Source organism: Colias eurytheme, chromosome 19 (assembly GCF_061535395.1).
Source record: "Colias eurytheme isolate Ceu_HAF_F1 chromosome 19, ilColEury1 Martin Lab GWU primary, whole genome shotgun sequence".
Taxonomy (NCBI): domain Eukaryota; kingdom Metazoa; phylum Arthropoda; class Insecta; order Lepidoptera; family Pieridae; genus Colias; species Colias eurytheme.
The window spans coordinates 9,146,304-9,169,387 of NC_142998.1; the positions used below are offsets into that span (position 1 = coordinate 9,146,304).

Sequence of the window (23,084 nt, forward strand, 5' to 3'; positions counted from 1 at the left end):
TAGCTTTTTGCACGTGACTTCCTAATCGCGAAATTAACATAGTTTTGGGTGGAAGTTTGATAGCCAAATATGTATACTTTTTAGTGTACTAGGTACACTATAAAAATATTCATGGAGTAAAATTTCGATGTTGACTCCGTTTCTTTTCGCTACGTATACTTTATTTTACAATTAGAACAAAGAGCTCCAGATACAAATGAAAGTGCTTATAACACTAAAAACTAAATCGTCCGAAGTGACAAGAAGTCAATAACAAGATTCACGGGGCTGAGGACAAAACCCGACAATTCCGAGATTTGAAAAATGCGAAAACTTTTTCGTTTAAGTCGGAGCCCGCGTTTTATGTCCGCATTATCGTCAAACCTTTCGAGATCTGATCCGAACGTAACAAAATCCAAGACGTTTATGTGAAACTATAAAATTTTTAATTTTAAACACGCTTGCCTTTGCAGAATTTGTGGGTACTTCGCTACTTGACAAAGTATTCCCTCAAGAACTGCATGCTCGGTCAAAAGCTGCACTCAATTTAGTTCATCAATGAGTCATGTAACTTTGTCGTTCGTTGGTATGCTTTTGAAATACAATTTGGGACCAGTTGATGGAATACAGCTGTATGATAGATGATTCCTATAATAGTTTATGAATAGGAATAATATTATATGCTTATAAAAATATTTCAGTTACTTTTCAAAAATAAAATGTTAATGTATCGTAATTAATTAATAACTTGACCTTTTTAAAATAATTTTAATTTTATATGTTGTCGTTGCAAAATGCAGTGCTACTTGCAATTTACTTATTAATAGACAAACCGTAATTAACGAAATAATTACCGTCACATAACTACACATTTGTTATTCAAATGGCCACAGACTATTTGCGTTATGCGTATGCTAAACTAGCTAAGCTTCTAATGCCAAAATTAATTGTCCAATACGCCAAACGCCATCTATTATCAACTATGAGAAACACGACACTCACTTAAATTTCGAAATGAATACCATCGCGCCTGCGTATTACGCATCGATCCGGGATACAAACATAAATAATGTATTCGACTACAAAAATATGTCTGCTATTTTGACAGTTTTCGAAATTTAATTAAACAAACTTTCGCGCGGTAAATTAGCGTTTTCCCGCCAAACTTACATGATAGTGACAGATAATGTAGTTAAATATTCATGTTTCGAATTTTTTACGAATTAAAAATAAAATTGAATAATAAAAGAATAACACATTTTTTGTTTTTTAATCCTTTATATTATTATATCGTATTCTTCCCACAAAAAAAAAATATGGACTTAATGTTATATTAATAAATAACTTACAACTATAATTCTATCCACGAAGATCAAAATAATAATAAAATTATTTGCATCTTTATTCTGTGCCCACTTCAAATCCTCGGAGTCGGCGCGCGCAATGCAACAAATTTTGGTTCCAAAAACTTCCAGTAGAGGCGCTGACGTCGCGCACGCTTCGCGGGTGGAGCTGTCAATTTTCACAAAAAATAATCGTATTTCGCATTTTTACCACAATATTAACATAAGACATAGTTAATAGATTTATGTATTATTTAATAATGTTGTAACAGTGAACATTAAACATGAAGTTCGTGTTAATAACATTGTTTTCGTTCATTGCTGGTGATGTTTTTGCAAATCCAGATGCCAAAAGACTGTATGACGATTTGCTCAGTAATTACAATAGACTGATACGACCCGTTGATAAAAACAACAACACAGTGTTGGTGAAACTCGGTTTGAGGCTATCACAACTGATTGATTTGGTAAGTTTTTAAATTACATATATATTTACTTATTACAACGTCGAACTATTGAATAGAGCAACATAATAATATGAAGTGCATTATTATTGATTCTAAATTTGAATTTGTTACGTAGCTTTATTTTTTCTTCATTCAAAATTTGCACGATACGCACCAATAAATTGTTAGTTATGATTATTATGAATAGTTTATCATTATTGTTATATTAAGTTAATTTAAAATAAGGAATAATAAGTACGAAGAATAATAAGATTGTTACAAGTAGCTTTCGATGTTCTTATACCTAAAAACTATATAAAACTCTATAAAAACTAGCTGACCCGACGGAAAGGCAAACACATATTTAAAGAGCCATTAATTTTTCATTATTTCTGGCGCAATTTTCTTTAGTTCCTCCTTCATTAGATATAGTTAGCTATTCATATTCTACTGATAATATAAAAAACAACAAAAGTATAATTACCAAATCAGCCCAGCTGTTCACGCGTGATGCCGTGACCGTAGAAAACAGGGGTTCATTTTTATTAATCTATAAAAAGATTTTAAAGAAAGAAAGAAAGAAAGAAACATTTATTTGACTCCACAATATAAAATTTAAATTAATAATGAAAAATTTCAAACAAATAAAACTGTTAAAATAACGATAAACAAGTAAACAATTAAAATAACGATAGGTAACAATCTTATTAATACCGTAAAATAAAAATAAAATAAATGTGAGAAAAAGTAAGTGGAGACAAACCAGGTAGCCACTCAGTATATGTTGCGACACAGTTGCAACTTTGGTTGCAACACTGATTTTCAGTTTTTTTACAAGGTAAGATCACATCCTTGCATATTCTACGAATAGATATGTATAATATTGATGTATTATAATAATTAAACTATAACTGTATCCGGCGACAGTGGCGTTGAACACGATTATTCATCACTAACCATGATTTTCATAATTTTATATTCCTAATTTTTTCTTGTTCCTACTTTAATCGTTGTGCCTATAAATTATAAAACTTACTGTAATTGCATAATGAGAGAGATACATACTTATATGTAACAATTATTATTATTGATGGACCTTCGTAAATACATAAATATATCCGAGTAAAAATACCTCATTAACGCTTAACTGTCGATATTTCGCAACCATAGACTAAAAAAGCATAACCAACCAGTTTACAATTCCCATACGAAATTCACTTTCGCATCTCCACGGCACAAAATGTACATGCTCTTTAATATGTATGACGCAGACACTGAAATAAACCGTCACTTTGAAAGGGTCTCGTTATGCCATAGTTAACATTCTTCGTGTTAACTTAACATTCCGAGTACCTGTAACTGTGACGTTGTTTGAATGTAAATATTTCTCTTATGACAGCGATGAGTGTTTTTCCTGTGAATGTTTTGCTATTATTATTATAAGAGGCGATGTGACGTCGCAATAGACGCGCTTTGGTTCCATGAAATGTTTGGGGTCATAGGACGGAAAAGTAATGCAGGTCAAATGTTTTGCAATACCGTTTGTATAAAGAGGATCATACATTTTCTACTTCTAGCTAGAAAGCTTCATTAACATTCCCCAACATCCTTATAAAAACTGAGAACGAAGTTTTGACAGTCTGTACGATATTTTAATTCTATAAATTATGAGTATTACTGAAGAAGACACATACCTATCCGAATTTTATCAACCTATAAAATTTAGTCGAAATTCTTTCAGGCCTAAATAGGTATATCACAAAGTTACAACATACTTTTGCGTTTGCGATAGTAAAATGCTTTCTTTAATATTTTAAAATCATATAACTTATTTTATGTTTTTATTATTAAAAATAAAAAGATAAGGTGGAAGCATGAATCCTGGCAATTATAAAAAACTCAATGTTGTAATAATTTGGCCACCTACGATCTATAAAGATAAAGAATTAAAACGTTAGGGACGAAGGTCCAATTTATTCAAATACATCCGCAAAACAAAACAATTAAGGGACTGAAGATCAAGTCAAGATGTTCAATGGTACTCTACTGATTGAAGTTGGCTTAATTGTTTGTTTGGTAACGAGGTGGCTCTTATTCTGAGTGTGTTTGGAGCTGATTGTATCGGTTAACCGGTTGAGTGCGTTGACTTTGACATTTATTATAGACTAAACAGCTAGTCGTAACTTCGCTTAGTTTTCATCTCATTTCTATCTCAGCTTATATCTTTCTCATTTATATCTTAGCTCATCAGTATTTCTATCATAGCTTCTGCTATGATATAAATATGTCAAGCCGAAGCCGATAATTGTAACTTGGAATCGCAAGACTCGCGAATATTTTGTAGTCTCTGACGGTTACGTCAACGCTTTTATGCTGTATTTTAAGCTATTGCATAGCTTCTATCGCGGGTCTTGAGCGCGGGGACCGAATCCAGAAATAACGTAACGAAAATCCTCACGCTCCCCACTCCGACGGGCGCGGAGGTGTGGCTTGAAGGCATAGCATGCAATAGCTTACGTCCCCGAGTGCCACACGTCTTTTTTTGTTTCACTTCATGTATACATGTTGGTATAAATAAAGTTAGTTTGATGTATTTCTATTATTTAGTAGAAACTACTAGCCGTTCAAATTTCCTCGAATCTACCCAGACATTACCTTGTGCATGATACAAATGCCTTTACAAAGTACATCTTTCGATTTCATACTCTTAAAAGGGCATTAGGAATCTGTTGAAAAACATAGTTAGGTAAATTTAATAAAAAATCCATAAATGGGAAAAAGTATTCACAAAGCATTAACCACAATCAAGTGCACTAATTATTGAAACCACAACCAACCGCATCAAATAAGGATATGTTATTAGGTGACGATTTACGTACAGAGTTGAAACACGTTGTGAAATGCTGACACAACATTAATATATTTCTATGACGTTCACATGTCACTGAAAACAAACCTATAATGAGGCCGAGACATGGCCGAGAGAACATAAACGTCCTAAGTGACATTAAAAAATAGTTAGTGAGCCAACGTCATCAAATATAGCTATTTTATAGGGTTTGGAGTTGGTACAAAATTTCACGTGTCTATTAGCCACAATTTAAAGCATCCTTTAACTCAATGTTAGGTCATTTTGCTTCTCTTAAAACATATTGGATGACTATAAGCCTACATAATTTTTTCTTCTTCTTGTTTATTCTCTCTAATCTCTTGGCCAAAAATTACATGTGTCCAATAACCACGATCGAATCGTAAAATTACAAAAATTTGTACAAGCAATTCCTTTGATACATCCGCATTCCGCAGTGTATAAAAAAGCTGTAAATTATGAGACGTAAAAATTTATAGTGTACATGAGTGTGCTATGAATTCTTTATTGATTTCTAATGCAGTATTCTCCTTTTCTCCTCCTATCATGCGGATCATGCGGGTTATTAATAAGAACTGAGAAAAGACTGGTCGATCTTATTGGAGACTAATAAAAAAGTCAAATTCTCACGCAGCATATAATAGACTAGAGTAGATAATTTTTGAAACAAAAAAAAATCGCAGTCGGATGAAACCCATTAGAAAAGGAGGGGAATATGATAAAAATGTAAGGAAAAATAAATTACGGTCAATCCGAGTTCGGGAAGCGGGAGGGGGGAGCTTTAAAGAGAAAAAAATGGTTTCTCTCGATTTCCGACAAAACTACAAGTCCTATAGAAAAAAGTTCAATGGCAAAGTTGTAGGTAATTAAAAGTTCTACAACTTTTGTATTCACAATTTTTCACATAACCTAAAAATTTAGGTGAAAAATTCAAAAAACCAAGTTTTTGGTCTTTTATTTCTATCTACTTCAAAATTTATTTTTTTTCTACGAAATTTGGTGGAAACTTACTTTATTATGTCCTTAATACACTGTAATTTATTTGATTGAAAATATTTATTTTTTCGCCTTATTTTGAATTAATACCAAAAAAACAACCTAATTTTCAATCGAAAAGTCACCCGTCAAAATATCAGCTTTTTTCAAAAACTTGGGGTGCCTTTTATTCATTGAAATCTCTTCTTTCATATGGTGTAAAAAAAATAAACACCACCATAGTAAATGTTCTCAGGAAATGCATACAAACAGTGTGAAAATGAGCTTTTACTAAATCAGGCACACTTCTCGAACTACCTGAAATGTTTTTATCGACATCATTTTGCTTTTGAATATGCTGTAAAATATTAAACTTAGAACAGATAATTATTTTTCTTTTGAAATATTACCGAAAAGCCGATACAAGAGAAGATATAGAGTTCAAGAAGTGTGCCTGATTTAGTAAAAGCTAATTTTCAGACTGTTTGTATGCATTTCCTGAGAACATTTACTATGGTGGTGTTTATTTTTTTTACACCATATGAAAGTAGAGATTTCAATGAATAAAAGGCACCCCAAGTTTTTGAAAAAAGCTGATATTTTGACGGGTGACTTTTCGATTGAAAATTAGGTTGTTTTTTTGGTATTAATTCAAAATAAGGCGAAAAAATAAATATTTTCAATCAAATAAATTACAGTGTATTTGGGACATAATAAAGTAAGTTTCCACCAAATTTCGTAGAAAAAAAATAAATTTTGAAGTAGATAGAAATAAAAGACCAAAAACTTGGTTTTTTGAATTTTTCACCTAAATTTTTAGGTTATGTGAAAAATTGTGAATACAAAAGTTGTAGAACTTTTAATTACCTACAACTTTGCCATTGAACTTTTTTCTATAGGACTTGTAGTTTTGTCGGAAATCGAGAGAAACCATTTTTTTCTCTTTAAAGCTCCCCCCTCCCGCTTCCCGAACTCGGATTGACCGTAATTTATTTTTCCTTACATTTTTATCATATTCCCCTCCTTTTCTAATGGGTTTCATCCGACTGCGATTTTTTTTATCTTTTCATTATTTTCAAAGGCTTCTACCCCAGTGTAATAAAGCTTATCATCACCGATAAATAAAGCAGGATTATTTATGTATCTGCTGTTATAGAAAAATGTGCCCGCCTTTTCAAAGAAAAACCCGCATAGTTCCCGTTGATGTGGTATTTCCGGGATAAAAAAGTATTTTATGTCTTATTCTGGGTCTTCAGCTACATACAATCCAAATTTCATTTTAATCGGTTCAAAACATTAACAAACATCCATCCTCACAAGTGTTTGTTAATCAATAAGACGAGCATAATCCTTATTTATTAAGTTCTTTCAATTTTATACCAGCACTTTTTAATTTCCGCTCAGGCATTATCACGGATTAAATATATGTACATTGAGTAACGTGATTTCCCTCAAAACGCTTACTTAACAACCTGACAAGCGGCCATCTGGTGCTCGTTGCAGCCACCATTAATATTGTAGGTCAAAATGTATCACTGTCGGCCCCTGGATGTATGGACGTTGTAAAATTTTATATTCTTTCTTGCTTCTAAAATTGCCTTTCACGGATCTCATTTGGTTAATAATTTGAAATTAGCTTGGGAAAATTGGATTTGAAATTTTCTGATAGAGTTTAGTGGCGTTACTTTAGTGAGAATAATTATGGATCGAATAAAATAAAATTACAATAGGTAGGTGTGTTCACACTGTTTCGTGCAGAAATTGCCTCGCGCGGCTGCTCGCTCTGTGTGTATTCCTTAAGTACCTACTTATTACAATTCGATTTTTCAGTTTACCTTTAAGCCATTAAATATTACTTTTTACAGTAAATAAATAAAAATAAAAATGATAAACATCTAAATGCAAAATTTGCGGATAGTTAGATTGATCGTGTACGATACACGATTTCTAAATAAAAAATACAGAAAGGAAATAAATAGATATTTCCAACGAATAGATATTCAATGTACAATTAAGAGGAAAGTTCCATGAAGTCTACAAGTACTGGTTAAAAGTACGGAAGTTAAAAGTACGGACTATTCGAATAACATCAGACTTTCGGTTGTTTGTCTCGCTTTATTTAGGAGATATCAGACCATCTTTCCCTTTTGTTTTTCCCTTTATTATTTTTGATGACGTTCCTATCAATGAAACTTAATTTGTAACAGGCTTACTTTTTAGTACTATGAACCATCTAATACAAATCTGACGCTATTAATTAACCAACTGCTCTCTACATTTAATATATGTTAGAACTTCTTTTCATAATAATTAGAAATAGAATGTGATAAGGTAATTTGCATGTTTACTTCGAGTCGTATCTCGTCGAATGCCCTTTTGCTGTCTACATTTTATTCAAATACTTAGCCAAATTCAAAATTTCAACGTTATAGTGTGTCTAGCAATTTCTTCAGTCCCTCCATAGCGTTTCCTCTTATCTCATTACATTAATCCCTATCCACTGGGTAATCCGTTATTTAGCTATGTTTATATTAATTTTGATGGCCCGGGGGATATTTGGCCCGAGCCCAAGAATTGGGATCGATTGCTCTATAGCAGGGAAGTAGAATGCCATAAATGCGACCGAGTTAAGTAACCTACTTTTGTAGCGTTGTTAAATTTTATCGGGCCAGTTTTTCTACGAATTTTTTCGTATCACTGCGTTATGTTTGGGCAGGGAGCGGAGGTCATGAGCTGTTAACAGAATTAATATTATATTCTTATACAATATATTGAACGCAAATCCGTCTGTAGGTATGTATCCGTCCGTATTAAAAAAAATTGTCATTACCTTACGCTGGTGGACATTAATTCAGTTTGGTTCGAAAGTTCGACGTTATATGACATCCACCAACCCGCACTTGGCCAGCGTAGTGGATTATGGCCTGCACTCTTATAGGAGGCTAGTGTCCCTGCTGTGGGAACATATTATATGGGCTGTTGATGATAAAGATTATCTTTACTAAAGGCAATTTTAAATTCAATTTTTCAATAAAGTATTCCAAATTCTGTAAGCATAATTTGCTATGTGATAATAACGATAGTTTTTTTCTATTTGTTACAGAACCTTAAAGATCAGATTTTGACAACGAACGTTTGGCTGGAACATGTAAGTTTTGATTATATAACAAATATGTATATAAGTAGATACTTATATTTATGTTAACCCTTGTGTTTTAGTCATACAAAATATCGAATTCAAATTACAAGGTATTTCCCATTTCATTTAAACATGTTAGTCACATCGCATCTCATAATCAATAGATAAACCGTATCATAACAATAACCATTAACGCTTATAGCTAAAAATTCCGTTTGCGTAGATACTGGCCGTTTAATGAGGGTACAATTGTTGCAGGAATGGGAAGATCACAAATTCAAATGGGACCCGCTGGAGTACGGCGGGCAGAAGGAGCTTTATGTGCCGTCAGAACACATTTGGCTGCCAGATATAGTGCTGTATAATAAGTGAGTGTGATGCCTGTTCTTGAGTTGTGTTGCGTAATTTTGTTTGCAAATTCTGTTGAACATCCTGTATATAGACTACGTGGTTTTAATGAAACATCCTGTAATACTTGAAATAATACAATTTATGTTTTAATTTTAAAGATCCAATATGTCCATGAAAATTCAAACATGTACATGAAAATCGGAAACAATAGAAGAGAGAGAGAAAGTTTGACTGAAAGGATAGTTATGAAAAAAGTAGATAGAAAAAAAACAAATGATATTGAAACTATATCTACGTTTTAATTTTAAGGGATGTAATACTTTGTTGAAATAAACTTGTAACGAATCATTCTCATAGAGGATACCCTAAATAATAATCATTACTGCAATGATTATCACGACATACGTTCTTCTTGTATCATGATATTAATTTTAAATCGCGGACATCTCACAGCATCACGCTCGGCTCACATAATATAAAATTTACAACGTGACTGTGCTCTTCCTGCTAATATATTGCATAACACATCCAAGTACTTTTACACTTCATCAAGTATACACCAATATTGCGAGTTGGACGGCACAATGCAATTTAGAACAGGCTAATGTCATAATGAATGTTCGCCAGAAGTTCAACGCTGTTATAAACCAATTAGTTGCTAACTCCGGCGGATGCATTGGGCCTGTTTATAGGAATTGCTTATTAATTTATGCACTGTGTTTCTGGCTTGTAAGATCTGTTGGTTTGCCTTGGGACATGGAATTAAATGTTGATTATCTTGACTGTCAAGTTTGGTCAGAGGAAGTCGTATTCTAGTAATTTCAATTGGAGTAATTCCATTTTTGTGTTGAATTTATTATAGCAGGTTCTAGTCAATGAATTAAATAATACTTTCCTAATTTTAATCTATAATCATGAACAACAGACCTAATTTAAATTATTAGAATTTATGAGAAAAATGATATTATTCATGTAGGTAGAAAATCAACCTTTCATCATTGAAAATAAATAACAATACTACTTCGAAGTATTAATGTGACACTACAACTGCTAATTTAATAAAACACAGCTCACATCACACATACGATAACAAAGTAACCACAAAATATCATGTTCAACAACTGTAAAATAATCTACCAAATGATCCGGTTAGCAAAGCGCGGCAAAGCACAACACTCGTCCATTCATAAATTCTAAATGGTGTGACGTCAGCGTGACGTCACAGAGTACGCAATGCAGCACGGTTACGCTCAGGAAATATTAAATGTATTGACTCGGAGGGTTTGAAGGTGTCATAAGGTCATCTGAGGTTACGTTTACATTCATAATTCATTCACTTTATTTGAGGCGTTTGTATGATTATGTAGAATGGAATTTGAGGTAAAAGATGTAATGAAGACCACATGAATTTTGATACTATTCGATGATTATTACTCAGTCAGTAATATCATGGAACTTTGTTTTGCTTATTCCTGGGTGTAAATATTTTCTATAAGCAATGGGCAATGAGTTTTCAAAAGTTGTCTTGGTTGATTTGGTCTCCTAACATACTTAATTTTAGCATCAAGGAGTTGAGTTCTAATTGGACTTCACTTATTTTAAACTTTCGTTTCGAAAATAATTAATTACCATAGAATTGTTAAGAATTTAATAATGTATAAAATGAATTACAATCGAATGTAAACAGATCAATGTTAAACAGACCAAGCTTTATTATACACTAGCTGTGCTCCGTAGCTTCACCCGCATTGCTCCGCTCCTGTTGGTCTTAGCGTGATGGTATAGCCTATAAACTTCCTCGATGAATGCGCTATCTTAACCGAAATAATTTTTCAAATCGGACGAGTAATTCCTGAGATTAGCGCGTTCAAACAAACAAACAAACTCTTCATCTTTATAATATTAGTATAGAAGATATATCGCGTCTATAAAAAAGCAGCCTAATTTGGAAATGGCGCACAAAATCCATTAAAAACGCGGGAAGTACGTAGTGCGGATATTTCGCTGTATCCGCATCCGACAAATGATATACGGAGAGCGACACGCGCTGAATTATGTGAGCTTAGCGTTTATTGCCCATTGACACTATCATTATCTGTGAGATTGCTCTTTTGAATAGCAGCGAAGCATGGTGATCGGGAATGTAGGGTAGGTGGAGTAAAATCTGTAAATTTTGTTGTATGAATCGAGCACACAAATTATTATTTGGCTAGAAAGATTGGAATCGTACTATTTTACGATCTAAGTATAACTACAATAATTAAATTTCGAAGTACAATAGAATTAGAATGACTTACATATTGTATTGTCGTATCGTACATGTTTCTAACAACAATTATTTGTAATGTTTTTGTTTTTAATTTTATACTCTACTAGCGGTCCGCCCCGGCTTCGCCCGTGGGCCCGTATTTACGTTTTCTCTACATAAAAACCATCCTCGTACTTCAAGGAATATAATAAAAAAATAATTATCGAAATCGGTTCAGCCGTTCTCGAGTTATGCGCTTACCAACACATTTTGCGATTCATTTTTATATATAAAGAAGACAGAAAAAGGTGGACTAAACAGATAAAAGGAAGACAAACAGAAACTGTAATAATAGCGGCAATAACATTCATTGATCTTTTAATAGTTCCAGATTGCGACACTTCTCGTCATTTGCAAAAATTCCATATCATTATGCATTTGCATACCAAAATCTAGCCAAATTTCTTACTCTAAAACATTTAAACTGATTGCTATCTTAATAACCTCAAAAAGAGAAATGAATGAAACCGCATATTGTCATGTAAACATAAAACATAATATCAATAAAAGTAAATTTAAATCCCCAATAGCTATCCGGTTGATTCGGGTCATGCTTACACGAGAAAATAGGAAAAATTCCGATGTAAATATTTAGAAGGAGAATTCCTGAAGATATAAATCTTTTCGTTATTTCCCCCGACCTCATCTTTGGGCTACTTGCATTTTATAGGCACCGAATTTATATCTTAGCTTGATATAATACGCTAGTCTAGCTTAGTACGTTTGGCTTGAATTGTAGGTCTGTTACAGTGCTTAAATTTTTCTTGGTGTATACTTTGCTCTCTGATTTTTTTTATATAAAGCATGATTTTTATATAAAGTATTATATGAGCCTTCGTTTCTATTATTTGCGAGTTTGATCGCAGCAGTTTATATAATATGATTTTCACCGTTATAAATTAGCAATCCATGATATTTTTTTTTCAAATTCTAATCCTACGCAATAGAGTTTAGCGCTAACTCATGTCACTTATTTTTTAACAACACTCAACCCCCAATTACAAATATCGCTTCCACGACCAAGAATCATCAATATCTCTTCTCTTTTAATTTCCTTCAGGATACTGATAATCGTTATTTAACGTGGCCCATGACCCTTACAATACACGTTAATATATTATAGTGAGGTTCCTGCCATAATGGCTACATACCTGTGAGACGGTAGGTCGCACGTATGGTAAACGCGGACGAATGGAACGTGGAATATCAAGCAATAAACAGTAGCGGGTTAAAGAGTAAAAATGTAGAACGATATTAGATTCGTAATATTGCAACAGCATATGGAGCGCATAAGCGCAGACAACTTGTGATGTGAAATGTAACGCTTCCAGTGCGAATTTAGGTGAATCTGCCATTAAATTGAACTTTTTGATACCTACCCGCTAATTGATTAAATAGGTTTCTTCACCTGATTCTCCTTTATCCGTTTCTCATGTATCACTAAATATCCCGCATTGCGAACTGTTTATAGCATCCGTCTCATAACTGCTATGAGACAAAAGGACAACTACTATTACACTATTTAATTTCTACGATCTAAATTCAAACCTACGCCACACACACAAAGTTGATATTCCTTCGCACACCTCTTCCATCTAAGAATTAGGCGGCAAACACATGAAGCGTAAGATTGGTCGCACATGCGTCTTCTAACCCATTCTACGCTATGATTAATCGGCCACCGGTCGGTTCTGACATAACATGATGTATCATTCGCCGACGTTTCTTGTCGATATTATCAATTAACTTTACGTGTTACGGCTTTTACGTTACACCTTAAATGGTTTCGAGGTGGGCGTGAGGTTGGATTGATTTGTTTCTACGTTAATATATTGTAGGTATAAATGGTTGTATGTAGGCAGATTTTACTCGGGTTTTGCAGATTTGTGAAGTTGTGCCATAATCTTAAGCTGGTACAACATTGATTGGATGTTATTATTTTATATCTTTTGCTTTAGCATAGGCTAGACTGAATCGCTACATATTGTCCAAAAATAAAATTGACCGACTCAATAAATGATTTTTTTTTTATTTAACAGTTTTCCTGTAAATTTAGCTTAATAATTATAAAAAGCAACTGGATTTTACTAATATCACAACACTACATTTTAATTTCCTACCAAATTATGCATTGTATATTTAATATTTATTCCACTAGTGCTGATGGCGAATACGTGGTGACAACTATGACGAAAGCAGTACTCCACCACACAGGCAAGGTGCTGTGGACCCCACCAGCTATATTCAAGTCATCTTGTGAGATCGATGTGCGCTATTTCCCCTTTGACCAGCAAACTTGCTTCTTGAAGTTCGGCTCTTGGAGCTATGATGGTGATCAGGTATTGTGTAGTTTTAATTGACAATATAATAATTGTTTAAATTGACTATAAAAATGTCGTTGTGCTTTCAAGGAGAAGAAGATAAAGTAGAATATATATTGTTCAGATATGAGACAGTTAAAGACGCAAAATTCTAATTCTAATTCAAATTGCTTTATTTGCAGAATGTAGAATTACAAAGATGTTTGTATGTACAGATAGTATAGACCCTTAAACATTATTAGATGATAAGAAATGGTCTAATAATATGAAGCCTTTTTAACAATTTCATCTTCATGATTTTCCAACAACTCCAACATAAACCAAACACAAAAATAGTCTTCAAGAATGTAAAATATTCCATCAATTTTGTATATCCTTTACAAATTTTCATCAGAATATATATTTTATCGCCGTTTCTGCGATCCTTTATTTACCTTTCCTGTACATTACTCCTTGTCTTTACCTTTATTTCCAATGAAAAGACTTATTCCAGAGCCAACAAGCAATGTAATACAAACAAAATATACTATGGGTATTCGTATGCTAGCTATATTGGAAGTTCCGAATTTAGCAGCAAGTTGTCGACCGACCCGGCTTAAGTCATTACTTTATGGTAATGTAATTTGACCTCTTGATATTGCACTCTATAATATCTGTGACTATTAAATGGACAATATAATAGTGAAATGGTTTAACATAACATTTTCTCCTGCAATATTCATTCTGATTTAATCGAATGGGATGTTGGAATTTCATGATCATATTATTTAACTGGTGTTCATATAATATTTGGCATAGGAATCTAACCACTTCATAGAATTACATACCTACCACTTCAGTCAGTGGGTAAAATAGTCTTATTAGGCTGATTTTATTCAGATTATTTTACGTAGGTGTTTAATCAAAATTTAAATCTCAAACTTTAAATCAAATAACTTCAAGCCGAAGAATTCATTTGTGGATGTAATTTTATTTTGATTTCTTTTTATACATTGCGGTATCAAGTGATATTCTTCTTTCTTAATTTTCGCTTTCAAGTTAGATCTCGTCTCATGTTTGACAAAACAGTTTTCTTGCAAAATCTTTAAAGGAACCTTGTTCCTTCGATATGAACTAAGCACATCAAAACAAATGCTCCCGCGGCAACAGTATCAAATTTGTTCCAGATCGATTTAAAGCACATCAACCAAAAGAAAGGTGATATGGTGGAAGTCGGTATCGATTTGCGTGAATACTATCCCTCTGTGGAGTGGGACATCCTTGGAGTGCCGGCTGAGAGACACGAGAGGTATTACCCGTGCTGCCAAGAGCCATATCCAGGTAATGTATATTAAATAAAATGAATCTATAGTTTTTGAACTATGACCGAATGACTCCATTGAAAAAGAAAGAAATAAAAGCCAAAGAAGTGTCACGGCAGTTTTTTAAATGCAATGGAGTATGTCTATGCAACGGCTTGCAGTATAACCATGTACCATAACCTTATTTACTGCTATTTTAATGTCTTCACATTAAAATATGATCAATATTTTTTTTACTACAGTAAATGATCGAAAAGCTACTTCTGTATTCGAATATTTTGTCACTGAGCCATGATAATTTTATCTGATGTTGTCGCGTCGCAGCTTTACAAGACTCATCAGATTGCTAGAGACAAACTGCATTATTGTCAGAAAAGTTATGCAGAAAATAATATTACGTAAAATCTCGAAAATTAAACACTGTACGATGTAACACTCTAGGGGCAAACATTTCATGGTTTATTCGTAGATCTTCATATATCCAACAGCCGCTGAACAAAATTCGCATTCCAAACTTTCAATACACCAACACCTAACCGCATCTCCAATTCCGAAACTGTAGCTTATTTATCGTTTCCTTTAAGCTCAAACAACTGACATTAATCAGTGGCCCTATCAGTATTCACGCGGCGTTCGCCTAAGTGCTCTTTGTGGATATTAGCAAAACAAGCGTTACCTGCTCGAGGTACCCTGGAACGGTTATTTAGGAGATAAGAGTTGTCGACGCAATTTACACCCCGAGATTAGACTTAGCTGGTCTGGTGTTTCTTTGCTTTCGAATTGCGGAATTAATTAGTTAAGATGTGGTTTTACGTTGAGGTTTCATTTACGTGTTCATTAATTTTGCTTTTTGATAGAAACGGGAAATGTTTAGGTTGCATTTTATCATGATTTTATGTGATCAATTGTATTATAAATTCAATATCTAAGTTTTGGTAACTTATATTAATCAATTTATAAACTTCAGTAATATGTGCGTGTATTTTGTAAAAGTTTATTGACCAAAAAGCATCAATAAGTTGATTAAAAAGCAACACAACATTTTTCACAGTCAAACCAAAAACGAGGTTAAGTCAATTAATAAAAAATCGTCACTCTTAAAATAAATTTCGCTTTTAAATTAACGAAAAAAGTTCCCGAGTCCTCGGAGAGTCGTTCCCGAAATGAAAGGACACACAAAATGCGTGATTATGGAGTCTGAAACGCTTTTATCTGGCGAGGATTTTTTGAATGTCGGAAAATTAGGTGAATTATATTGTTGGAAGAATGAAATGCTGTTTTATTTATGCCATTTGTACGTTTATCTTCCTGCTGAACAAAGTTGAATAGATATAACTTATATGTTTTACATAAAATTAAGATAATATACTCTTGTGATAGTAAAATTAGAAGTATTTGCTGAATTTAGGGCTAAGTATATTAAAAAAAACCTTACGTTGTAAACATAGACTGTAAGATATAATATATTATCGATTTATGGATTTAATTTACTGAAAGATGAAATGAATTAAATAATCTTATTTTTGCAACAATGGGAAGTACTTTTTTAATTAAAATAACATTTTGTTACAGATATATTCTTCAACATAACACTGCGAAGGAAAACCTTATTCTACACAGTAAACTTGATCGTACCATGTGTAGGCATTTCATACCTCTCCGTTCTTGTTTTCTATCTACCCGCCGATTCCGGAGAAAAGATAGCTCTTAGTATTTCCATCCTGCTCTCACAAACTATGTTCTTCCTGCTCATATCTGAGATCATACCGTCGACCTCACTAGCCCTGCCTTTGTTGGGAAAATATCTCTTGTTTACGATGTTACTAGTTGGCTTATCTGTAGTTATAACAATAATAATACTAAATGTCCACTATCGCAAGCCGAGTACGCATGAAATGGCGCCTTGGGTTCGGACATTCTTTATAACGATGCTTCCAAAGTTGTTGCTAATGCGAGTGCCAAAAGATTTGCTGAGAGATTTAGCGGCTCAAAAGATTATCGGGCGTGGAAAGAAGAAGAATAAGTTTAAGGATGCGTTGGCGGCGGTTGAACGGACCAATTCGAATGCATCGAGCCCTGATTCTTTGAGACATCACTTGCCTGGAGGTTGCAATGGATTGCATTCTACTACTGCGACGAATAGGTATGCATTAGTTTAAGATTTACATTATATGGAAAAGTAAACACCTGATTGCATTGCGCTTTGGTACGAGATTAATATTGAACGTACTGTCCTATCCACAACACCCATCCACACACATTGTATCGGACAAAAGAGATTTTATTTGTAATGACTTTAAGCTACAAAAAAATTATGCATTAAATTATAGGCTGTTACGGAACACAGTTTATCAAAAATTTACAATTTCACAAGATAGATTATTATAATCTAAAGCGATTTACAAAGTTCCGTGATCCCACCAGGTTTAGTGGTCTGGTCGGTGCGCTCGGAAGTCTGGGTGCCGGTTACAACGGTCTCCCGTCTGTTATGTCTGGTCTGGACGACTCCCTCAGCGACATCACGCCGCGCAAGAAGTATCCGTTTGAGTTGGAGAAGGCGATACATAATGTTATGTTCATACAGCATCACATGCAGCGACAAGATGAGTTTAATGCGGTGGGTATTTGTCGATATATTATGTGGTCTGGTTGGAATTGGGATAATTGCAGATTTTTAAACAAAATTAAAATTTACCTACATGTTGTAAGAACGTGTAAGAAAATAATCGAAACTTAAAGTTTTTTTAGTTTAATAATAATATGCAAAGATTCAGAAGATTTTATTACATAACTTAAAATTAACATTGTCTCTACGTTTTGCATATTTCTAGCATTATTTTCTTTTAGTGTAAATGAACAGAGCCTATTTCAAGTGATGATCATGCCTATATGCCCCAATAATATGTCATAACAATATTTAGGAAACAAATATACCATAACATGATACACATTTTCTCCTACAGGAAGATCAAGACTGGGGTTTCGTAGCCATGGTTCTCGACAGACTGTTTCTATGGATATTCACCATCGCGTCCATAGTTGGAACGTTCGCTATTCTGTGTGAAGCACCATCTCTATACGACGATACTAAACCAATAGATATGGTGCTGTCTTCTGTAGCCCAACAGCAGTTCTTACCTGTTGATAGTGGGGATTCTTAATTACATAAATAATACCCTAATAAAGATAGAACTTAAAGAATATCCTAATATCTTGCTAGCTAGAACTAAAGGATAACCAATAATTATGTTATATTTGCGTAAATATTCAATTAAGGTTGTCGTTTATACCTAAGTACAAAAGGTTTTATATGCCAAAGATCCTGTAAGCGAGGAAGAACTGCAAATATGTCTACGCTTTTTCCAATAAGAAACTGTACTAGTAAGTTATTAATATAAATACATTAAAGGATTTGTTCTCGTATAGTGTTTCCATTGTGTTTAAAACTGTATTTTTAACATAATCTCAAAATTATAAGGCTGAAAAGCACATTGATGTTCAAATTTTTTACATATATAGGTTATTTGCTTTTGAAATTTGTTTTGAATAATGTATTCATCCAAGCCAAAAGGGGCTGTGAGTTTTATAAACTTCTTTATAAGCTTAGAGTTATGTCTTTGTAGGAATAACGTTAGATGTAATTACGGTTTAATCTTTATCATTCTTTAGTCGTCTAATAAACCACAACTAATTATGCAGTACATTATTTCTTTAACTTCATCTTTTTATTAAAATTGAAAACAAATTTGAAATAGATTAACTCATAACAGTAAAAATACGTGTGGCACTCGAGGACTGCCGCGGTAAAGCTATTGCATAGCATCGCATCTCTGTGCCGGTTGGAGTGGGGGGTGTTAGGTTTTTTCGTTACGGAATTTTCACATTCGGTTGCCGCGCTCAAAGTCTGAGATAAAAGCTATGCAATAGCTTAATAAATAAGTAATAATGTATAAGGTAATAACGAACCTATATTTAAGTTTCTAAATAAACGTTTTGAGATTTTGATTCAATTAATGTCTATATTACATTACACCTTGAGAAAATTAATCAAACAATTTTTGTTGAACTTCATTCAGACGGCGTATTGTTATCTTAACTTAATTCTTCATAGAACATTAATAATCCCGAACTAAGACATCATTAATTACAAAAAAGGTAAGGTTGAAGGAATCTTTTGTGAATCTTTTACGCTAAGCTCTTAGGGAGTCCCTTTAACCTACTGCTAAAAAACAGTATTAATTAGTATGTATTTTCGTTATTCGTGAATCATTTTCAATTTGTCTTCACTTTAAAGTATGACAATGATTAATTATTGTGGTTTATTAGCATATTTTAAACGTGTTTCGCGTAAATTATTATTAATAGTAATATTTTGGCTGTGTTAGTTGTAAGAGTAGGTAAGTTTCAGTACACGTATTAACTTGATGTTAATTTAAGGAATGTTCTAGAATCTAGATAGAAATAACCTGTTTTTATTTAATCTTGCAGAAATACTTAATTACATAGTATGTAGTTTAAAAAGATTTGCTTGTATTTCAACACATCACGGTTCTTTAAAATTATGCCAAAATAAAATGTGGCAATCAAAAATCATGTTAAATAAAGTCTTCCCCATTGTGTATGTTTTATTAAAATTAGACGTAATATGTAATCGATTTTACCTTAATAATTACTTTAGAATAAACATTGTCTCACTTTATTGTCTCGTTTTATTTAATAAAAACCTTTACCTATATTACATTGATGATTGTATATTATTTCAATTACTAACTACTTCATACAAACAGAAAAAAATATTTAGACTTAGCTACATGGAAAAAATTAAAATCTCTATCTTGTGATAAAGGGGAAAAAAGTAATATATATTGAACTGCAATGAGGAAAATACACATTATTTTTATTAAGCTTTGTACTGTCTCATTACATTAATTATTTTTCTGTACGTTTTATTATATCAACTAGCTGTGCCCCGCGGTTTTATCCGCATAAGCATGATAATATTAGGTATATAGCCTTCCTCGATAAATGGGCTATCTAACACCGAAATTATTTCTCAAACCAGTTAGTTCCTGAGTTTAGCGCGTTCAAACAAACAAACTCTTCGGCTTTATAGATTAACACAAAAATAAAATAAACATGTTTAATATGTACTAACTGTACATATTAAACTAATATTAAATTATTATAATAAATTAATATAATAAATTAACTGTAACTAGTAACTTCAGTGGCAGTGGCAACATGGCTCTAATCAAATCGCTCGACTATCTTGAAGTAACAACTCCAAACATTATGTATTATTCAAGGTCCAAGCAAACAGAGCCCTTTACGTTTTATATTGAGTTTGTGCAAGTCGAACATTTCGTTTAATACATTATTTATGTTACCTTTATTAAATAACGGCTAAAGAGTATTGGAAAACAAAAAGGATTGCCGAGTGTAGGATATTTTCGGGCAGTATTGTGTCTGAGTTCAAACATAATAAAACACGTATGAAACATACTCAATTGTACTAGGTAAAATTAATCGACTATAATTTACTTTACTGGATAATATTATCCACCTCAACAATTTGCGTATTTGGTTGATCGTTGATGGGGATCGCTTGTCTGACGAACTTACTGGTTCAAATTTAACTGGCCTAATTCATGTCGAAATTCATTTTTAATATTTATTATTGTTATATATTGGCGGAAAACACTATATAAAAGCTTTCATTCTAGTTTAAAATATCTAAAATAAATTACATAGGTATTCCAGTAAATCACGAATTTCATGTGTAGGTAATTGGTTTCGTTGAAATGATAAGAATAATGACAATTATGGCAATCATAATTGAAGGGATAATAATATAAATTAACATTTAATAAGCGGATGGTAACCGAAACCTAAAATTAGACCAATGATTCAACTTAATCAAATTTTATGTGTTCCATTATTAATTATCCTATTCGTCTCAGTTTTCCGGTGACAAATGTGCATTATGTGCCTCACATCAATATTGGTAGGTATCTTATTTTAATTATGAAATATTTTTACTGCTGTTACTCAGTACTTTGCGCTGAAAGTAAACTTCATGCAGTTATGTATTCAACTAGTGTTGTATTTGAACCGGGTTTGAATCGTCATTATAAATACGTAATACATATTATAACGTATTTACCACCAGTTCGAAAAGCAGTTTCTATTCAGAAGCAGCAAGAAAACAGCAGTTGACTCCAAATGTAAATAGTTAAACGTTTCTCACACGTCAAAAACATCGATGAAATTAAAACTATAATATGACTAAAATCTAGAATAGTAACCAAAGCAAACGACTTGGATCCAAGCCAGTGTCATGTACAAAGACCAGAGATTTTTTAATACTTACCCTGTTTGTGACGTCTGATTGAGTGCCTAAAATATCATATTATGACTTTCGTTTATGTTACGTGAACCAAAATATTCACGTAGTTTCTATTTAGTTATCTGTGATATTTCATAGAATTTATTTGTGGTACTTTTCAAACTAATATTAATTAATAATCTAAAGTGAGATTATCCGATTATCTTACACTGTTTCTAGTCCTTAGCAAATTGCCTGTTTGTAAAAAAATTGAATGGAAATTTTAGCAAAGTAAAGTCTTAAATATAGTTAATTAGAAAAGTAGATACTCCTTATCTCTATAACATCCTTTGAGTCCATCCATCATTGTCATCCTATCCTTGTCACTTTCATACTAAATTGGGACAATTAATTATTTAAAAACTTAGGGTTTAAAATGGCGTATGTTTGTAGAGAGGAAGCGATGAAACCTGAAATGGTTTCAAAATTTATGTAACAGATTCATGTAATTTGCATAAAAAATCTATTCCCCTGTTTGCATACTGCATTACGCAAACCAAAACATACTGAAAATGAAAATGAAAATGAAAGTTATTTATTTCAGCAAAAACACAGTAACTAATAAAACAAGTTAACAATATAAGAATTTGCTGTTGCTTATTATACATTATAATTATTAACTATAGCTCCCACACTAAGAGAACTTGTGTCGTGGGAGCTGGATACTAAATTCACCAACATTCATTACTCCTCACACTATATTTAACTTGCACTTAAAACGTTTTAGTACGTTAAAAGTATAACCGCTTGCAATTTCAAGTATTTTAAAACTCCCAAGATCCGGACCTTTTTATTCAGACCACGTTCTGTGAAGATATTACTAATGGTCTTCTGTTTGAACTCACGAATGCTTCTGAATACGTTTACTTTCGCTTTACATTGAACGCCTCGTTACGACGCCAATTTGATGCTTCTATTGACAGTGTGTAATGGAATGAACTATTTGATCATTCTTATTCTCTTCATTATAATAGAAGCAAAATTAAGCGTGTAAACATACATTTCAATGTAGTATTGCGATTATATTTCGGATGAAATGTTATGAGGGTTTTTTTTTTAAACACTAAAATGCAAACTACTTATTTCAGTTATGTTTAGCTCATCTCGCAAAATGATTGAATGTTAAAAGTCTTGTAGAGAAAGACCATATTTTTCAATCCTTGGTTAAAACGTACCCGTCCTATAAAGTATTACATGATAATATTAAAATTTCACCTATAGACTGTGAAATGGTAAATTAATACGTTATTCGACGGATAAGTTTTAACCGAGAATTGAAAAATCAGTTCTTAAAGTAAAAAATAGAGACATAATATGTATACAAATAACACATTATTATGACGCTAACATCCACAAGAACAAGATATACAAACCTACATAACAGGTCGTGAATTAAGCGCAATATTCTTCATGACATCGTTATTAAGTTTGTCCGTCAGTGGACGAATTAAGCGGACAAGTTGACGCTAATCAAAGAACGGTTAACATCGCCGCTTGGTTTGTTTTAAATGGCCGGTTTAATAAATGGCTTTTATTTTGTACTTATATAAAGAATTATATTTTGTAAATTTAAAGTGTGAGATAATATAGCAGTTTGATGTTAAAATACTTGTTTTTAGCTGTCATTTAACAGGAATATTGTGTAAAGCGTATAAGACAGAGGTTAA

General features: G+C 32.7%; 1 protein-coding gene across 1 annotated transcript; it reads left to right on the top strand.

Moving 5' to 3' along the window:
• Positions 1–1,505: 1,505 nt before the first annotated feature.
• Positions 1,506–19,731, top strand: nAChRalpha2 (nicotinic acetylcholine receptor alpha2). Its single transcript, XM_090113436.1, has 8 exons — positions 1,506–1,789; positions 8,716–8,760; positions 9,010–9,119; positions 13,569–13,749; positions 14,898–15,051; positions 16,605–17,175; positions 17,457–17,649; positions 17,996–19,731. Exons 1-8 carry the CDS (start codon positions 1,607–1,609, stop codon positions 18,191–18,193), a joined length of 1,635 nt encoding a protein of 544 aa, XP_089969562.1. The 5' UTR covers positions 1,506–1,606; the 3' UTR covers positions 18,194–19,731.
• Positions 19,732–23,084: the final 3,353 nt, after the last annotated feature.

What these genes read in the sequence shown, in the direction of transcription:
- nAChRalpha2 (XM_090113436.1), top strand. Translation starts at nt 1,607, where the DNA reads ATGAAGTTCGTGTTAATAACATTGTTTTCGTTCATTGCTGGTGATGTT. An exon ending in CGAACGTTTGGCTGGAACAT is followed by an intron (nt 8,761 to 9,009) that starts GTAAGTTTTGAT and finishes CAATTGTTGCAG; the next exon opens with GAATGGGAAGATCACAAATT. An exon ending in TCTACTACTGCGACGAATAG is followed by an intron (nt 17,176 to 17,456) that starts GTATGCATTAGT and finishes TGATCCCACCAG; the next exon opens with GTTTAGTGGTCTGGTCGGTG.